Source organism: Psammomys obesus, unplaced genomic scaffold (genome assembly GCF_907164565.1).
Source record: "Psammomys obesus unplaced genomic scaffold, mPsaObe1.curated_primary_1811, whole genome shotgun sequence".
Taxonomy (NCBI): Eukaryota; Metazoa; Chordata; class Mammalia; order Rodentia; family Muridae; genus Psammomys; species Psammomys obesus.
The window spans coordinates 734318-753573 of NW_026594377.1; the positions used below are offsets into that span (position 1 = coordinate 734318).

The 19256-nt window shown below is 53.3% G+C and overlaps 1 protein-coding gene across 1 annotated transcript in view; it reads left to right on the forward strand.

The window, feature by feature from the left end:
• Positions 1-2932: 2932 nt before the first annotated feature.
• The window catches only part of Crtc1 (CREB regulated transcription coactivator 1), a 52384-nt gene continuing 36060 nt past the window's right edge, over positions 2933-19256 (forward strand). Inside the window, exon 1 of the mRNA XM_055618805.1 lies at positions 2933-3082. Coding sequence (XP_055474780.1) covers positions 2957-3082 — 126 coding nt within the window. The 5' untranslated portion in view covers positions 2933-2956. The remainder of the gene's footprint in view (positions 3083-19256) is intronic.

Here is a 19256-nt window from a genome sequence, read left to right on the forward strand (position 1 = left end):
ATGATGACGATGACGATGACGTAAGTCTGTGTGTGAGTGTATCTCTGTGTATGTGTCTCTCTGTGTGTGAGTGTGTGTCTGTGTTGCATTCACGGAAGTATTTTTGTCTATTTGTGAACATCCAGACACCAGGGCAGGACACTTGGGCTATTCCACCATCCCTCTCACCCTTATTCCCTCGAGACAGTCTTTCACCATTTAGTCAGGCTGACTGGCCAGCCATCTCGCAGGATCACCCGTCTCTGCTCGCCAGTGCTGAGATTACAGCATGCCCGCTCTTCTTCCATGCAGGCGAGGGACCCAAACTCAGTCCTAATGCTCCCACAGCCTGCTTACCGCACAGCCATTTCCCCAGCTCTTGTTTATTTTATTAAAATACAGGTAGATAGAATTTATTTATTTCTGTCTGCCATTGTGCGTGTAGGTGCCCCCGTGAGTGTAATGCACAAGGAGGTCAGAAGAAGGCATTGGATTCCCAAAACTGCTACTACAGGTGGCTGTGAGCTGCTGTGTGGATGCTGGGAATGGAACCCAGTCACTGTCCTATTGCTGTGAAGAGACAGCATGACCGGGGCAGCTCTTACAGAGGGAAATGTTTAACTGGGGCTGGCTCGCAGTTCAGAGGCTCGGTCCACTACTGTCATGGTGGGAAGCGTGGAGGCAGACAGGGTGCTGGAGGAGGCAGACAGGGTGCTGGAGGAGGGCAGAGCTCTACATCAAGACCTGCAGGCAGGGAGGGAGCCGCTGGGCCTGGCGTTAGCTTCTGAAACTGCAAAGCCCACCCTCAGTGAGACACTTGCTCCAATAAGGCCAAATCTCCCAGTCCTTCTTAAATAGTGCCATGGTTGACTAAGCATACAAATATATGAGCCTATGAGGGACATTCTTATTCAAACCACCACACTGTCTGCTGAGCCATCTCTTCAGTCTCTGCCTTGGAATTTTCCATCCTTCTACCTCAGTTTCCCCAGTACTGGAATGACAGGTGTGAAGAAATAAGGAAAAGGGACCCCTGGACATGATTCTTTCCATATCACCCTCAACAGGCCTGGGGAGGAGTGTCAGTGGATCAGGAAAAGAGCTTAGGTCATGGTAGGCCACTGCCCAATAAGCAGACTGGCTGTTCCAGCACCCTGGAGTTGGCACGATCGGATTACAGGCAGGGCTGTGGGGTAAATGGTAACCACGGTCCCTAGCTGTGACGTGCCTTCCCCTGCTGCCTCCCAGCCTGTGTCTCCTCCATTTGCCTGTGGCTCTGATGGGCTCCCTTCAGGTCTGAGGAATTGGCACAGACAGCTGGTGTCTAATCACTACACATTAATTTCACTACAGCCTTCTGAAACCATGAGGGAAGGCAAAATCCCGGAGTCCAGGTCTAGCCATGGCCTCCGTATTTAATCTGTTCCTGGTAGCTGTGGGCTGTGGCTGTGCCTTCTGACTTTTGGACAATAGTAAGAACTAGCTGGCAGACAGGAGTGTGTCCCGTCTCTCCTCTGCCGGACAGAAGTTGGGGTCTCAGGCAGTGCTGGGTGGGAAAGACGGAACTAAGCGAAGTGGAGAGGCAGTAGTCTCCTGTAGCTGACAAGGCCTGGGTCTCCAGCTTCAGGCACAGCTGGACCCGGGACCTCAAGATCTTGCCACCTTAAGGCTCCTTTTCCATCTGTGGGTCTGTGATTCACACAGTCATTTTCAGCACTGCAAGAGTGAATGTGTGAGTGTGTGTGTATGAGTGTGTGTCTGTGTTCATGAGTGTGTGTGTGTAAGTGAATGCATGCATCTGTATCTGACAGACAGGCTGCCAGGTACCTTTTTCCATTTCTCTCTATGTATTCCTTTGAGGCAGGGCCTCTCTCACTGAACTTGGAGCTTATCTTTCAGCTGGCTCCTGTCTCCACTTCCCTGTCATGGAGGTCACATGCCTGCATCACCCTGACCAGCTTTTATATGTGTGGCAGAGATTTGAACTCTGGTCCTCATGCTTGCACAGCAAATGCTCTTACCCACGGAACCATCTCTTTAGCTCTTCTAATATTTTTAAGTTTAAAAAATTTACTTATGCATCTGTGCACATGCTGTGTGTGCACGGAGGGCATATGTGTACGCGTGTTCTTGCTGAGGCCAGAAGAGGGCGTTGGATGGACTAGACCCGGAGTAGCAAGAATGAGCTGGGCTCGCAGTCAGGCTCTTCTCGAGGTTAGGCAGGAGCCCTTAACATCTGAGCCACCTCTCCAGCACCTGCCTTTTATATTTTTTAGACTCAGTTTCCGGGTCACAGGCTGGCTTTGAACTCACTCTGCAGCTAGGGATTGCATGCTACGCCATCAAGCCTGGCACCATCGTTCTTAGAAGGTGCCGCACATTTTTTTCCTAACTGAAACTTGTGATAATTGTGTGTGTGTGTGTGTGCGCGCGCGCGCGCGTTGCTTCTGGGTGCCGAGCCAGGCTTTGCCCAGGAGCTGCACCTCTGGCCTCTCGCTCGCTTGGCCATTTCCTGGTGTGCGGTCTGCTCCCCTACCCGGCTAGGTACCCCAGTAGCCCAGGGACCACGACTGCTTGTTCACGCCTATGCCCTGGTCTACAGCAGGCGCTTCATAAATCTCCAGTGAATGTTGGAGTCTAGTGAATGCAGGCACCAGGCTGCCGTGTCCTCAAGTCCCTCGTGGAAGGGGCAGAACACTACCACGCGGCTGCTGTCTGGCGGGCCGCGCGCGCCTTAGCGCGCCTGCGTAGCCACGCCCCTCCCGGGTTTCTAACGCGCTGCCCAGGCGCGCGCGCATGCGTCTTCACCACCGCGCCTTGCGCCGCTCCGGTGCGCCTGCGCCATGCATGGGACTGCGCTTGCGCCTGCGCATTGCTCTCCGGCCGTGGGCCCGGCCGGCGCCTGCGCGGTGGTACCCGCGAGTGGGGGGGGCAAGGAGGTGGAGGAGGAGGAGGAGGAGGAGGCGGCGGCGAGAAGATGGCGACTTCAAACAATCCGCGGAAATTTAGCGAGAAGATCGCACTGCACAACCAGAAGCAGGCGGAGGAGACGGCGGCCTTCGAGGAGGTCATGAAGGACCTGAGCCTGACGCGTGCCGCGCGGGTGAGAGCGCGGGGGAGGGGAGGGGAGGAGGGAGAGGAGGAGGGAGAGACGCGGGGGCGGGGCTGCGGCCGCCGCAGGTGTCCCCACGCTGCCAGCGGGTGCGGAGCGGCTGCTCTCGAGGTTGCTCTTTGGACTGGGCAGGTGGTCCCATTGCAGCTACCTGAGGGGACAGTGTCATCTACCATTGTTACCTGAGGGGACGTGCGCCCTCATCATAGCTATCAGAATGGACACGTGTCACCCCCCTGATTGCTACCTGATGGGACAGGGACCCCATCATTGCTACTTTGGGGGATCTACAACTCCATCATTGCTACCTGAGGGGGCAAGTGTCACCCTCCTTTGCTACTTGATGGGGCAGGTGTCACCCTTCATTGCTACCTGAGGGGGCAGGTGTCACCCTTCATTGCTACCTGAGGGGGCAGGTGTCACCCTTAATTGCTACCTGAGGGGGCAGGTGTCACCCTTCATTGCTACTTGTGGGGATAGGTGGCCCCATCATTGCCACATGCAGAGACAGTTGTTCCCTTCATGCTACCTGTGGGGACAAGTGGTCCCATTGTTGCTACCTGAGAGGATTGTTGTCACCTTTTTGCTCCTTGAGCGGACAGTTGTCACTCTTCACTGCGACCTAAAGGAGAGGGGTCTCCTCAGTGTTATCTGAGAGCACAGTTGTCACTCCTTCTTTGCTACCTGAGGAGGAGGCATGTCATCGTCACCTGTGCGCTCCTTGGTCTTCCTAATTCTGCCACGAAGCAGAGGTTACTCACCGTGGATAGCTGAGTGGCCCTCCATGGGGTCTTCAGAAGTGTGGGATCAGCCTGGAGACAGTTGCTCGCTTCCCCTGCAGCCTCCTTCCTTCATGACAGGGAGCAGCTACCTTCCCTCTGTGGGTAGAGGGTTGACTGCCTCAGGTGGCTGGCCATTCGGCAAGCTGGTCTTCTGGGTCCCCGGCCACAGGGGAGTAGGCCTGGCCCTGAGCCTTACATGTCAAGCGTGTGGTGTCAGTGTTCCTCGAGGGTCCAGGAGGTGATGCTGTGTGGCATGTTCTGTGCACCCTCAGGTTCCTGGGCTCGGAATCTCACTTCCTGCTTCCCATGTGACCTGCCAGGGCACTTAGGCTAGGCTCTAACTCGTCAGGCAGAACCAATCAGGTGATTTGATAACCGGTTGCTTTTCTCTGAGATGTGGCATTAGAGATGAAAATGTGTGTTCAAATGTGCTTGTTTTTACACTTTCAGCCAGACCCCTTTCCCAGTGTGCTCAAGAGGGGATCCATGTTCTCCCTCAGCACATAGAGAAAGGCATGGCTGGCAAATGAATAAGCAAGTGAAAAGTCCTGGCACCTGGGAGGCAGAGGCAGGTGGATTTCTGTGAGTTTGAAGCCAGCCTGGTCTACTGAGCAAGTTCTGGGATAGCCAGGGTTACATAGAGAAACCCTGTCTCAAAAACCAACACAACAACAACAAAACGTATGTCACCCCTGTGTTGCTCACAGGCCAGGGCAGCTGAGGCTGCTTCTCTTTTCCAGCACATAGTAGCTGTCTACACATAGTTGGTATCAAATGTTTGCACTGTAACCAGAACAAAGAGTTCAGTGGCTAGCATTTTTAATAGAAGTCTGGTTTCTTCACAATACTGGAAATGAATGATTGTGGAAAACATTACTGAGGCGAGGTCTGTTATAGCACAGGCTAGCCTTGAACTCACTGAGGAGGACTTTGAATGAAGTCTTGAAGTCCTGCCTCCCCGTCCTGAGCACTGGGAGGACAGGTGAGTGCCCCTTGCCTATCCCGAAAGGGTTTACAGCTTGGTTGGCTGCAATGTAGTTGGCATTGTGCTCTATGTGACAGCTGGCACTCACTGGCTTCCAGTTTATTTGTTGAGTCGTATGGCCACTCCACTCTCTTCCAGAGCGGTTTCATTGCCCCAGAGGATCCTGTTTCCTGCAGCAACCCTGGGTCGATTCCCTCCCCAGGCCTGTTCAGGGATTGCAGGTGGGCCCTGTGGCTTTCTGGTGTTGGCCTCCATGCTCAGTACTGAGTTCTCAAAGTCATTCTGGCAGCATTAGCCACACTTCCTTCCTTGGTTGGTGATATAGCACGCTGGTTACAGGCTCTTTCTGCCACGCCCGAGGGCCTGCGTTCAGTCCCTAGACCCATTTGGTAGAAGGAGAGAACTGACTCCTGGAACTTGTCCCCTGACCCTACATGTGTGATGCTCCACGAGCAGCCTGAGTTCAGAATATGTCTAGCAGGTGGGCATGGTAGCTTGTGCTCAGCGATCTGAAGGTTGGGGTGGGAGCTTCGCTGCATTTGAGGCCTTTAAAGGTAGCTTAGGCTATAAAGCAAGGCAAATCTCAAAAAAAAGAAAGAAAGACAGGAACAAAGGAGGTGCTGAAGACATGCTATAGGAAGGTGAAGGCCCGTTAAACAAGCCTGGGGACTGCATTTTGATCCCCAGCACTCCCAAAGGAAGGTTTCTGCCCGTCTGCACGACAGACAGCCTGTCTCACCACATCAGCAGGCCCCAGGCCCAGTGAAACCCTGGGCTGGAGGATGGCTCCAGTGGTGAGCCAGTGGTGAGAGCACTGGCTGTTCTTCCAGAGGGCTTGGGTCCATTTCCCATTATGCAGGTCAGACAGTTCCCAACTGTCTGTGTCTCTAGCTCCAAAGCGATTCAGCCTCCTTGGTCACATGCAGGCATATGCAGACACACACACCGCCTGTGATTTAGAAATAAAATTGGCTAGGCGTGGGGGGTGGTGATGGCGCACACCTTTGATCCCAGCACTGGGGAGGCAGAGGCAGGCGGAGCTCTGTGACTTTGAGACCAGCCTGGTCTACAGAGTGAGGCCAGGACAGCCAGGACTACACAGAGTAACCCTGTCTCAACAAACAAGACAGGGTGAAGGCTGCTAAAGAACAGAGACTGTGCTGCAGCCTGAGCTTGCTGTGGTCTCTACACACGTGGGCACACACATGCACTTCCACACACACACAAAAGAAAAAACATGACAAAATTGACCTATTTAAGATTTTTTGAAAAATGACTACATTTTAATTTATTTTGAGAGTTATGCCTGTGAAGTCAGATGACCCCAGGGTCCCTTAGATCATAGCTGGCTCATCAGGCTTGGCGGCAAGCCCCTTCACCTGCTGATCCACCTTGTCAGGTGTCAGACATCTGGGGTCCACCAGCTGTGCCTGCCCCTCTGCTGCTCCGTCCTCTGCAGGGCAGCAGTGACGGGCTGGTGGTGCTGGGTCAGTCTCTGTATTGTGCTAGACACATGGGGTCCTCACCTCTCAGCCCCTTGGGAACCGGTGGCAGTGGCACATGTTCTAATCCCTCTGCCCTAGGAAGATGGTGAGGCCATTGGAGACTGTTGGGGCCAAGCGGCCGTGTGTGGCGTGCAGATTAGTGGGTGGGTAGCCTGGGCAAGGGGTAGCTAGAGCCTTTTCTCAGCAGAACTTTCTTGATGCAGAAGGAACGCAGATGGGGTTGGGGTGGAAGTGGTGTGTGTGTCACTTGCTGGCCATTGCCTTGGGACACTGGGTTCCTGGAGTGACGGGTACTGAGTGCCTTAGGCCACGGGAGCTGGGCCACAGAATGTGCTTACTTGGCTAGGCATGGTGGCACCTGTGTGCTGTCCCAGATGCTCGGAAGGCTGATCCACACGGCAAGGGCCTCTCTCCACAGAATCAGTAGTGCAGGTTAGCCCTGCCTGCTCAGACCGTATGTGTGTGCACACACAAGCATGTGCATATGTGTGCCACAGCACATGTGCAGAGGACAGCTTGGTGTAATTGGTTCTTGCCTTCTCTCGTGTGCATCCCGGCGATTGAACTCAGGTCATTGAGCTTGGCAGCAATCACCTTCATACCCGCTGAGCCCCATCTAGTTGGCCCTATGGCACTTTCTTTTGTGCTGCTGGCTACCAGGGCTGACTGCTGCCATCTGGGATCTCTGCAGAGAAAAAATCCCAAGCTGCTGTCAAGAGGATAGGGGAGCCACCCTCATCACTTTTCCTCTCTCTAGAAGCTGCTCCAGGGTGTGGGTGGCACCCCCATAGCAGCTGGAACCGTGTGAAAACCATCTGTCCATGCTCAGGCCCAGGACCTGGCAGCGAGACCTTTGTTGGCAAAAGAACTCTGTAGATGGGATCTGCTGAGGTTACGGCAACTTCTCAACACAGGACGTGGCTGGGCATGGCTCGAGCACTTCATCTAGCGTTCAGGAGTCTAAGGGGGAAGGGGCAGGAATTCAAGGTCAGCCTCAGCTACATGAGATCCTGTCTCAAAACTAAAAACAAAACACTAGAAAAAACCCTAAATAAAATAAAGAAGATCAGACACCACAGGACATAGGACTGAGGAGATCCAGTCACGTGAAAACAGAGGTCATAGGGGACAGGGGCAGAGGTTTCCTTGGAGAGAACACATGCAAGGAATAGACAGAAGAATGCTTGCTTGGGTGTCCATCAGGCATGGGGTTCTGTGACACCATGGTGGCAGACTTCTGTTCCCCCAGGATCTGGTGGACAGCTATCCCTCTCATTTCACAACTGTGTCAAAACAAACAAACAGCCCCAGAACCTTGTGATAGGGTGACATGCATAATCCGACTCCCCAGCTTCCACGGGTGTTTGTTTTGTGTGGTGTGTGTTTGGCATGCATGTGTTACATGTGGACGTGGCAGAGCGAACATCAGCTGCACTGTTCCATCCCTCACTGTCTCACTATATTTACCCCAGGTCTTTTGTTGGTCCTGGAACTGGGCTGCTGGGCAGCAAGCCCCAGCCATCTTGTGTCTGCCCTTCTTGAAGTTCTGGGGTTACAGGAATGTTTGACCATGCCCAGATATTTATGTGGGTGCTAGGGATTCAAGCTCAGGCAGGTCCTTGTGCTCACCCAGCAAGCACTGTTACCACCAACCCATTTTCCAAGCCACTATGCTTTTTGTTTGTTTGTCTTTGTTTTTAAGGTTTCTCTGTGTAGCCCTGGGTGCCATAGAACTTGCTCCGTAGACCAGTCTGACCTTGGGCTCAGAAATCCACCTGCCTCTTGTCTCCCTTGGTTATTTGAAAAAAATATTTGCTTACTTATTTTTCATTTATTTCATTTTATGTGTGTGGGTGTTTTGCCTACATTTCTGTATGTGCACCATGCGAATGCTTGGTTCCTGAGGAGGTCAGAAGAGGGCATCGGATCCCCTGAACTGGAGTGACAGATGGTTGTAACCTCCATGCGGGTCCTCTGTAAGAGCAGAAAGTGCTCTCACCCACTGCGACGTCTCTCCAGCACTAGATGCCACGATGTTTTGTTTTGTTTTTTTTTTTTGGGGGGGGGGTTGTATTGTTTTTGTTTTTGAGACGGGGTTTCTCTGTGTAGCCTTTTCTGTCCTGGACTCACTTTATAGATCAGGCTGGTCTTGAACTCACAGAGATCCATCTGCCTCTGCCTCCCAGAGTGCTGGGATTACAGGTGTGCACCACCAGCGCCCCGCTTAGAGCCCAGGATTTAATGGCAGTACGAGATGAGGCACTGCAGTGGGAAATGCTGCTGACTCCAGTGAGTTGGATTCTGGGACCCACATGCTGTGTCTTAGGGTTTCTGCTGTGATAAAACACCACACCAAAAGCAGCCTGAGGAGGGCAGGGGGTTATGCCAGCTTAACACTCTCAGGCCCTCTCCATCACTGAGGGAAGCCGGGGCAGGAACACCACAACCAAAAGCAACTTGAGGAGGGCAGGGGTTATGCCAGCTTAAAACTCTCAGGCCCTCTCCATCACTGAGGGCAGCCGGGGCAGGAAAGTAGGGGCAGGAACCTGGAGCAGGAGCTGGTGCAGAGGCCATGGACTGGTGCTGCTTACTGGCTTGCTCAGCCTGCTTTCTTATAGAACCAGGACCACCAACCCAGAGATGGCCCCACCCACAGTGGAGAAAATGTACACAGGTCCATATGGGGGAGCATTTTTCTCAGTTGTGGTTCCTTTTCCAAAATGATTGTAGTTCATATCAGTTGACATAAATGTAGCCAGCACATGGCAGAAGGAAAGAAACAACTGTTCTCTCTCTCCCTTCTTTCTCTCTATCTCATTCACACACATACAATAGAGTGCACATACCCCTTCCCATACCTACAAAACAAGTAAATAAACAGAAGAAAAATTAAAGCCAATTATGGGTTGTATGGTCAGACCACATGTCAAAGCAAACAAGCAAGAGTGGCAGCCTGGTGGGGGCCGTGGCTCAGGGGTGGAGTCAACATTTAGTATTTGCTAAGAGGAAGTGAGGTGCAGCAGCCTGGTCTCCTGGGAGGAGAGTGTAGGGCGTGTGCAGTGCTGGTTGGAGGCTTGGTAGGCTGCCTCCTGCTCTGTTCACTGTGTACCCTCTTTGGAGAGTGAGGCACGGCTGCCTCTGCCGACTGTTGTGAAAGGAGTTCCTCGCCAGTGCACCTGCAGCAGCTGGCTGTGATGCTGCTGGGGGACACTTGGCAGGTGCAGGGTATTCAGGTAAAATACATTCAGCAAGGCCAGGCCGACTCAGCAGGCATGGCTGTACTTTACTAGGTAACAGCTGCACTCGGCAGGCACTCAGCAGGTGGGCAGTGTATTCAGCAGGCACTCAGTAGGGGTGCAGTGTATTCAGCAGGTACTCATCAGATGTGCAGAGTAGTCAGCAGGTAGGCGGTGTAGTCAGCAGGCACTCAGCAGGTGTTCGGTGTATTCAACAGTCACTCAGCAAGTGTGCAGTATATTCAGCAGTCACTCAGCAAGGGTGTGGTGTATTCAGTAGTCACTCAGCAGGTGTGTGGTGTATTCAGCAGGCACTCAGCAGGGGTGCAGTGTATTTAGGAGGTCCACAGCCTGTATCCACTAGTGCTTAGCCTCCATAGGAGGCTGCCTGGAGCCTCTGGTCGCCTTGAAAGGGTGTTTCCTGGCTTTTCTAATGAGAGAGGTCCTGTCCCCCATGGTTGGAGGTCCACAGTTCAGGGTCACCCTGCTCCCTGGCTGTCCTCAGGGTGAGTTCAGGCAGGTATGGTGACTTGTGGGAGCCTTGAATGCACAGCCCCTGGTGACGGGGGTGAGCTCCAGCAAAGTGGTTACAGATCAGACAGATGCACAGGGGACTGTCCTGTCGGGGGCGGGGTGCCTGCCTGGGAACTCTCCACCCAGCCCCCCCACCCCAGGCCCGTTAAATAAACGTTGAACCCCAGTAGAGGAGTCAGGTGATCACGCCCATCTGGGCCTCAGTTTCCCCTCTGCGGGGGCAGGAGGTGAACAGGAGAGCTGTGCTCCTTGCGGAGAGGTGAGGGCCCTGTGCCCTCCTGACTGAGCTTGAGTTGTTGCTTTTCTTTCTTCTGTTTTGTTTTGGGGCAGGGTTAGCGTGGCTGGAGCTGACCTCAGACTCCCAAGTGCTGGGGTCAGAGATGTGCACCTCGACACTCTCCTCCATGAGACCTGTCTCAGCTCTGTAGCCCAGGCAATCCTCCTGCCTCAGCCTGCTGACTTCACCACCAGCCTGCAGCAGCACAGACCAGAGCTTAAATCATGCTGTGGCAGCTGTCACCGTCACACCAAGAGTCTGAGAGGATCGGGTTTTCCCTTGCTTCCCAGCACTTGCCCAGGAGGCGGCTCTGCGGCCTCGCAATTCATGGCTTTGCGGGTAACCCCAGAGGCACTTGCACGTGCGTCTCTCTCCTTTCCTGGGAACGTGCTTCCTGCCACCCTGTCTGTGGCACCTTTTGATGCATGAATGTAATTTTGACAAAGTCCAATTCTTAGTGGGTTTTGTTTGTTTGTTTTCTTCCATTGCTTGAGTTTGGTATCATATGCAAGACTGGCTGCCAAGCCTGCACTGCTCCCGCTTTCCTGGGTGCTGGCCCGGCTGCCTGCCTCAGGTCTTTTGAGTGTGGATTCTGAGCGCTGTCCAGATTCTTTTTCCTGTGCGTGAAAATGCAATTTTCCCTTTGCTTAAAGCTGTGATTTCCCACTCAGTGTCTTGGTACCAGTGTCAGTAGTTACATGACACAAGGCTGTTTGTAGAGCACTCTGTCCTGTTGGGTCTACGCGGGTTGTTTGATTGGTTTTTTGTTTTGTTTTTTCTTCTTCTGAGACGGGGCTTTTCTTTGTAGCCCTGACTGTCCTGGAACTTGCTCTGTCCACCAGGCTGGCCTTGAACTAAGATTTGCCTGCCTCTGCCTCCTGAGTGCTGGGATTACAAGTATGCACCGCTGTGCCTGGCTGTCCTTAACTTTTTTAAGCTTAGGTTTTGTTGTTGTTGTTTTGGTTTTCTATGTGTATTTGCTGGGGGCCATCCACACATGTGAAAGTCAAAGGATGATTGGGAGTCAGTTGTCTGCAATACTTAAAACATAATGAGATATACCAGGCATGTCGGCCATGTTGACACGCATTCATCATCTTGTGTGGATGGGCAGTCCATACCAAGCCTAGTCTACTGTCACAGAGAACAGGCAGGATAGCTAGCTCCAAGGCCTTCAGGACTCTCTGGGATGTAGCCTCAAGGCCCACTTTAGGGCCTGGATGAGGAGAGTGAGGGAATTACAGTGTGGGTGAGAGGAGCTGAGATATACATCCCCCCAAAAAAGGTGGGCCCCAGATCCTTTTTGCCCTGGCTGGCATGTTCATGCCTGGGAACCTCCCATTTGTCCACGTTTTACTGCATTCCATCCCTGCTAGAGGCCTGGCCGAGGTCTCGTGATGTCTTATCCAGGTGAGCCTCCCTTGGCGTGGCCTCTTTCAGTCCAGAGCTAATGCCACTATCTCCTTGCTAATGGAGTGGCCCAGCCCATCCACCAGCACACTTAGGCCCTTTCTTTGCTCCTACTGTTTCCTGTGTATCTCTGTTTAGTTCCTCAGATGGGAGCTGTCTCCTACCTTTTGCCTGTCTACCTAGCCGTGCACCAGCGCTGCTGTGGCTTGCTTTGGCTTCCCCTGCTGGGGGCTGTGTGCTCCTCTACTCCCTGCCTGCCCTCCTGAAGAATGAAAGAGGCAGCTGAAGAGTGCAGAGGAGACCCTGTGCATACACACCGTTTCCTCCATGAGAGCTCTAGACAGTTCTCCAGAGCCCCACAGCCACACTCTTCTTTTATTTGAGCACATTTGTATGTGTGCATGATTTATGTGGGCCACACCTGTGCTGTGGCACTCACATGGAGGGACTTTGTGGACTCATTTCTCTCTTACCCTTATCTCACTGGGGACTCTAGGCAGGGGCCCCACCCTGGAGCCATGCCTCCAGCCCCTCACTGGGGTTCTAGGCCTGGGCTCCACCCCTGAGCCACCCCCAAGCCACGCCTCCAGCCCCTCACTGGGGAATTCTAGGCCTGGGCTCCACCCCTGAGTCACTCTAGTAGTAGATAGGCATCTAGGTTCCATCAGCCCCAGGGCAGGGTTGGGTTTCATTCTCATTTTTCTGTTTACTAATTTTGTGGCTTTGTTTTTTGTTTTGTTTTGTTTTATAGCTTGCCTCCGGTTTATTGGTAAAGCCAGCATAGGACACTGGTCATCTGTAAATAGTGTGTAGGTAGGTGTGTCACACCAGTCCATCTGTCTTTCCTAGGAGGCCTTCACAGGGGCCAGGGCACCTTTGGGAGCCTGAGCCTGGGCCTTAGCTGGAGCTGCAGCCTTTGCCTTGATTTGAACCTTGGGCTTTGGCAGAACCTACAACCTTTGGTCCCATAGCTTTGACTCCGCTTCCCAAGCTCGGGTGAGTCATAAAAGCCGGACAGCTGAGTTTGTGGCTGAGACCCTTTGGCATCTTGGGCTTAACTGCAGTAGGCTGCACAAGGGCCTTGATGGTCTCTGCGAATGCTCTTGCCGTTGCGTTGTTTGCATCTTCAGACTTTTTTGTTGTGTTTCTTGACAAAGCACATGCTCCTCAGGAACTTGGGTTCAACACCTACGAACGAGATTTTTATCTTTGTGACCAGGGTCTCTTGATGCCCCACATTTCTTGATGCACCATTTTTGGGACTGGTTGTATGAGGTGTAGTTCTTGGGCTTGGCCATGTCTGCACGGTAACCCGCAGCTCCTGGTTACTAATTTTGATGAAGCTTCTCCAACCTCCTTCTGTGGCATTAAGTGCATTTCTCCTGCAGTGCAAGATAACTTACACCTGATTCTAGAACATTTCAGACCTCTAAAAGGAGCTTTTCTGCATTAGCAGTAATTTCGGTTCTTTTTTCCTAGCCTATGGCAGCCCCTGACCAGTTTTCTTGCTCTGTAGATGTGAAAGGATGTTCTGCGCATCCATGGGATTGCACACAATGTGGCCCTATTCTCTGGCTTCTGACATTCTGGCTTGTTTTCAGGGTCCATCCTTGTGGTGTGTTAGAGCTTCATCCCTTCTCAGGGCTGAGCAGTATTCCTACACCCCAGTCTCTCTGCAGTTGCATACTGCTGATGGAACCTGGCTCTGCTTTCTCTTGCTACTGTTTGCTGCTGTGAGCAGGTGCTTGGCTGCCTTCTCCCTTTCACTGGGGTCTGTCCTCAGAATGGAAAGCTGGGTCATACTGAAATTTTATTTGCTGAAGTTCTAAGCAAGTTGGCTTCATTTTAAATAGAACAGAAACCTAGTGGTGTGGTTTTAAAAAAAGAAAGGTGAGCAAGGGCATTTGAGCTGTGTTGACACAGCAGCGATGGAGCAGGCCATGACAGAAGTGACAGTGTAGGACGGTCTGCCAGGGCAGGCCTACAGTAAGGTTATGTAGACAGCCAGGTGCCAAGATGGCAGGCTGGGGCCCAAGACTGACATGGTCTTGGGAGTTGAAGGAGAGGGCTTGGGGTGTGGGCAGCTCTTCTCATCTCTGTCCTGGTCTGTGTGGCTTGAGCTGCCTTCTGTGCCCAGTGTGGATGCTGCTCCCACCTCCTCTGTTATGAGCCTGGGTGTGCTCTGAGCAAAGGCAGGTGAGACCTGGAGCACAGACGCCCGTGGTCTGTGGAAGTCTGAGTGTGAGGTTCCCGTGGGGTCGCAGCCCCCCAGCCCTGAGTTCTTATATAACCCAGCTGAGCAGTCCTGAAATACAGGGCATTCTTGCTATTTTGGGCCGTGGTAATGAGGCCATCTCAACCTTGTTTTATCTCCCTGTGGCTCTGTTGCCCCTCACGGAAGCCCTGGGAAGCTGCAGGCCAGTTTCAGCAATGACCCTAGTGAGGTGGCATGGCAGTGTTGGACCACTTTCAAAAGAAGTCGGTTGTGTTGCTGCCTGGGGAGTCACCACTTCCGCCTGCATCTGGCTACCCTCACCTGGGCACTTCTCAGACTGGGCCTGGGCACAGTGGGGCACAGCTTTCCTCCTTTGGGGGCAGAAGAGGTGGGTCACTGAGTTTGAGGCCAGCCTGGTCTGTCTGAAGTGGTCTGGCTTCAGACAGCCATGGGGGATCATGCTGTTGTTTTGAGGTGGGATTTGAAGTTGAGCTGTCGCAGGGTTTGGTCCTCTGAGGCACAGGCACTGTCCCCACTCAAGGGCTGAAGTGCAGAGCAATGCAGCTGGCATTCACTTGCCCTTCGGTTGGTATAACTTACAAATACATGCACACATTCATGTGTTTATGCTCACACATGCAAACACATGTTTTTATACGTTCACATGTGCACGTACACGCTCACTTGCATGCATTCAAATAGTCACATGCCCCGCCACCACCACTGTGTGCCAGAGCCAGGGCTTGCAGCCTTGGGGCACCTAAGACAAACCTGGGGACACAAGTCCTTCAGCACAGGTCAGCTGCCTTGCTTGCTCCAGAGGCCAGGAGGCTCCTTCCTGTTCCTGCTGGCAGGACTGCATTCTTCTCTTTCCCCATCTCTGACATGGCCTGCTGTCCTTCATAGCCTGCTGTCCCTTCATGGCCTGCTGTCCTTCATAGCTTGCTGTTCCTGTCCCTTCATAGCCTGCTGTCCCTTCATGGCCTGCTGTCCCCGTCCCTGACATAGCTTTCCTTCCCTGTCTCTGACATAGCCTGCTGTCCCTTCATGGCCTATTGTCCCCGTCCCTTCATAGCCTTCTGTCCCCATCCCTTCATAGCCTGCTGTCCCCGTCCCTGATATAGCTTGCCTTCCCTGTCTCTGACATCGCCTGCTGTGCCTTCATAGCCTGTTGTCCCCGTCCCTGACATCACCTGCTGTCTCTGTTTCTCTTTTTACCTAATGCTGTGTGTATGAAGACCTCTGCTCCTGCAGTGTTCTGCTCAGGCAGGTGAGGGTGCCAGGGTTTGGTTTGATTTTTGTTTGCTTTGTTAGGGTTTTGCTGTGTAGAGCAGGCTGGCCCAGCACGCACAGAGAGCCCCTCCTCTGCCCCTGGGTGCTGGGACAAAAGGTACATGGCACTGACCTGACTGTGTCACAGCTTTAACTCTTTATTTGTATTTTGAGGTTCCCACCCCCTTTTGTTTGTTTGTTTTGAAGAGAATCTTATGTAGCCCAAGCTGGCCTTGAACTCACTCTGTAGCCAAGAATGTGAAACTCCTGAGCCTCCTTCCTCTGCCTCCCAAGTACTGGAATGGCAGATGTGCCACCATTCCCAGCTTTGAACATATGATTTCTAGAACATATGATTTCTAGTGACCCACAGACTGCTGCCAAGGCCTTGGCTTCAGCCCTGGCCTTCTGCAATTTGGAGGTAATGTGTCTTTTCCCACACCCCTAGCCCACTCAATTACCCCCAGGAACACACACTCACACAGGATCCTGGAGGCCAGAGCTCCAAGGCACTGAACCTTGGCGAGTGCAGCACAGCCGTTCTCAGGGTTCTGTGGGCAGCTCCATGGCTTGCTGGAGAAAGGGAAGAAAGGTGTTTGTGAGACATTCCTTGCAGGGAGGCATTTGTTTGTGGACTGGAAGCTCACAGTATGTGCCACAGATTGTCAAGAGGCCTGGAAGTGAGAGTGAAGCTGGGCATGTGGGTGACGGCTGCCATCCCAGCACCCAGGAGGCTGAGGCAGAGGGCCTGCCCAGTCTAAGTCTCATAATGAGACTGTGTCCGGAAGAAAAAGTGATGTGTTGTCCGGAGCTGGGAGGTGTCTCTGTTGTTAGCTGGCAAAGTGCTCACTGTGCAGGCATGAGGATCTGGCTCTAGTCCACGGCACCAGGTCAGAGCCAAGCAAGATGGCTCACATGTGTGAGCCCAGCAGTGGGGAGTGGGGGCACCAGGCTTCGTGGCCAGCCCACTTGTCTAACCAGGGAGCTCTAAGCCATGAGAGACCCTGTTTTAAAAACAGTAGGTGGGGGGTGTTGGCAAGATGCCTCGCCAGTAAAGACTTTTGCCACCAAACCTGGCAACCTGAGCTCTGTCCCCAGGGCCCACATGGTGGAAGAAGAGAACTGACTCCTCCATGTGTTCCTCTGACTTCCACATGTGTTCTGGGCACATGTGCCCATGCCACCCCCATTACACAAATAAACAAATGTAAAAATAACATGAAGATAAGGGAGTTAACAGAGGGAGATGTATGGCCCTGTGGCTGCCTGTGGGTGCATACCACCTCACACTCAAAACTAACTTGGCAGACAGTGCCCAAGGAACCATACACAAGGTTGATCCATACTGTGCCGGCCTGAGTCCACAGAAAGGCTTGTTTGAGTCATGCTCTGTCATTGATCCCCTTGGCAGTGGGTTCTAGAGGTGGAGCCTGTTGGGGGAGGATCAGCTGGGCCCTTCTGTGTCCTCCTGCTCAGCCCATCCCCCACACACCCATTCCTGGCCCATGGTGCAGCCTGGATCCCTGGAGGCCAGCGGTCACTCAGCCCAGGACAGACAGGTGAGACCTCTGCATGCCTGCCCCCTTCCCACTCCATCTACAGAGACTTCTAGAGAAGCCCGCATCCCCCGAGAGTGCGGCCAGCTTCCTCTCGGCACTGCTGCCCACATCCTCCTGAGGGCCAGTTTGCCCAGAGTGATGCAGACCCCTGTGCGAGCCTACAGCAAGCCAGTTCCCAGGACAGCTTCCGGAGGAGCCATAGAGACATCCCTGTGCTGAACCAGAAGGGACAGTGAGGACACTGAGGCCGGTGGGCTGTGGCTGCCACGGGCGCTGTTGGGTGGCAGGCAGTGTGGCTGTGGTGTAAACCTTGACTGTCGTCACTTGGGGACAGTTGTTACAGAGGCTGCAGGTGACCTGGCATGTGATGGTGGTTCAGAGGTGTCAGGTCTCCCATAAGTTCATGGCCAGCCACAGCCAGTGAGACTCCATGGGGAAATGATGTCCTCTGTAATTTTTGAAGCAAGGTCTCATGTAGCCCAAGCTGACCTTGAACTCCTAATCCTCCTGCCTCCACCTGAGTGCTGAGGTGACGTGTGTATTACTATGCCTGGCAGGAGTTCTTCGTTTTTCTTTTGGGCTACTTACATGGTCCCTAGAGCCCTGTGCTTGCCATTTTCTGAGGCAGAGAACTATTTTAACTTCATCTGAAGTTGATTCCTCCATAGCTCAGTAAGCAGCCATACCTTGCAGTACAGAGAGTGCCACCATTTACCTGGGTGCTTAAATGTGTCCAAGGTGAATGTCTCAGACCCAAGAAGTTCCCTTCCATAGCAGCAGCCGCCTTTGCCTAATCCCAGCACAGTCAGTGTAGATGGAGGAGGGTTCCAGCTGGCCTGGACTGCAGAAGACCCTCAGCAGGGGTGGGGTTGAGGTACTCATTCAGGGAAGGGCTTGCCACACAAACTTGTGACCCTGAGCTTGATGCTTAGAACCAAGTAGGAGGGCTGGTGCAGGCCCCCAGGCAGCTCTTGGGTGGAGGTGCCGACCACCAAGCCCAGTGACCTGACTTTGGTCCCTGAGGCTTGAATTGAGGAAGGGAAGGAAACAGGTGATTCCTGCTGATTGTCCTCGGGTCTCCACAGGTGCACAAAGGCCCCCTCAGCACGTACACAAACAGCAGAAAAATAAAGATGCAAAACATCTCCCCAAACAAAGTCTGGGATAATGGCACATGCTGTAATTCCAGGACTTGGGAAGCAGAGGCCTGAGGCTCTCCAGGGTGCCCAGCTGGCCAGCCCACCTCCGGACACCTCCAGGCCTGTGAGAAATGCTTCTCCCCAAAACAAGCTGTCTCTTGAGGAATTACAGTAAAGGTTGATCCCTGGCCTCCACACACATGCACACATGTACACACACACCAAAGTTAAGAAACCGAAATTAAACGTGGTGTGGATATTTGCCTCATCCTAGTGCTAAGGAGGCCGAGGCATGAAGATCGGAGTCACCGTCATCCATAGCACACAGCCAGTCTGCAGTAAGGAAGCCTCGGGCCCTTGGGTTCAGCTTGTAGCAGCTGACCCTGAGTCCACAGGCTGGAAAACGTGCTGTGTTTGCCCTCCAGGCCCTCACCAACCCTGGAACTGTCATGGTCTGGGCTCTAGGAGCACACTCCTGGCTTCCTTTGTGCTGGGCACCCATGGGAGCTAGCCTGGCCAGGCCCTGGCATCCCCATTCTCTGTGCTGTACTCTCTGTGTGCTCTTGCTTCCCATTGCCCAGCCATTGTCCTGGCACATCCCCCAGTGGTCCCCTTGGTCTGTTTCCTGTCTGCCTCCCATGCTCTGAGCCTTTGCTGAGTCCCTCGTCACAGTGAGATGAGGTCACGGATGTGTAGGTACAGGGCTCAGCTCTCTGTCTGCCCTTGCGTGTAGTTTGCTTTGGCCATCCTATCATCCCTTGGCTTCTGGCCGTATCCTACTCCTTAAGGCTAGTCCTCATTTTTAAGACCTTTAGCTGTCTCTACCGAGACTCCAGTTTTTAATGCAGCTACCTTTGGGGGTTTGGGTGGATGTGAGTTTCTGAGTAGGGCAAAATTTGTTGTAGTGCAGGCCCCAGTCCCCAGGCCCATTCACCGTAGGATACCTAAACTTGAAATCCTGTGTGGTCACCTGTCCCCACAGGCCTCTGCTGGCTTCCATGGTAGGTAGGGGTGTGACTCAAGTGCGGTGCTTAACCCAGAAAGCTTCTCGTAGTGAGCAGCCTGCGCAGCCCAGCCTGGCCAGGAGCAGGCGCCAGCCGCCCAAACCCATGCCTCAGGGCACAGCAAATCCCAGGCCTAAAGGCCGGTGCAGAACCATACTGTGCTGTGGGCTTCCTCAGGAGAATCAGGCACCTCTCAGCTCTGCCTGGGCTTGGCAGGCTAGGGTTGCTGCACCCCTGAGGACTTGAG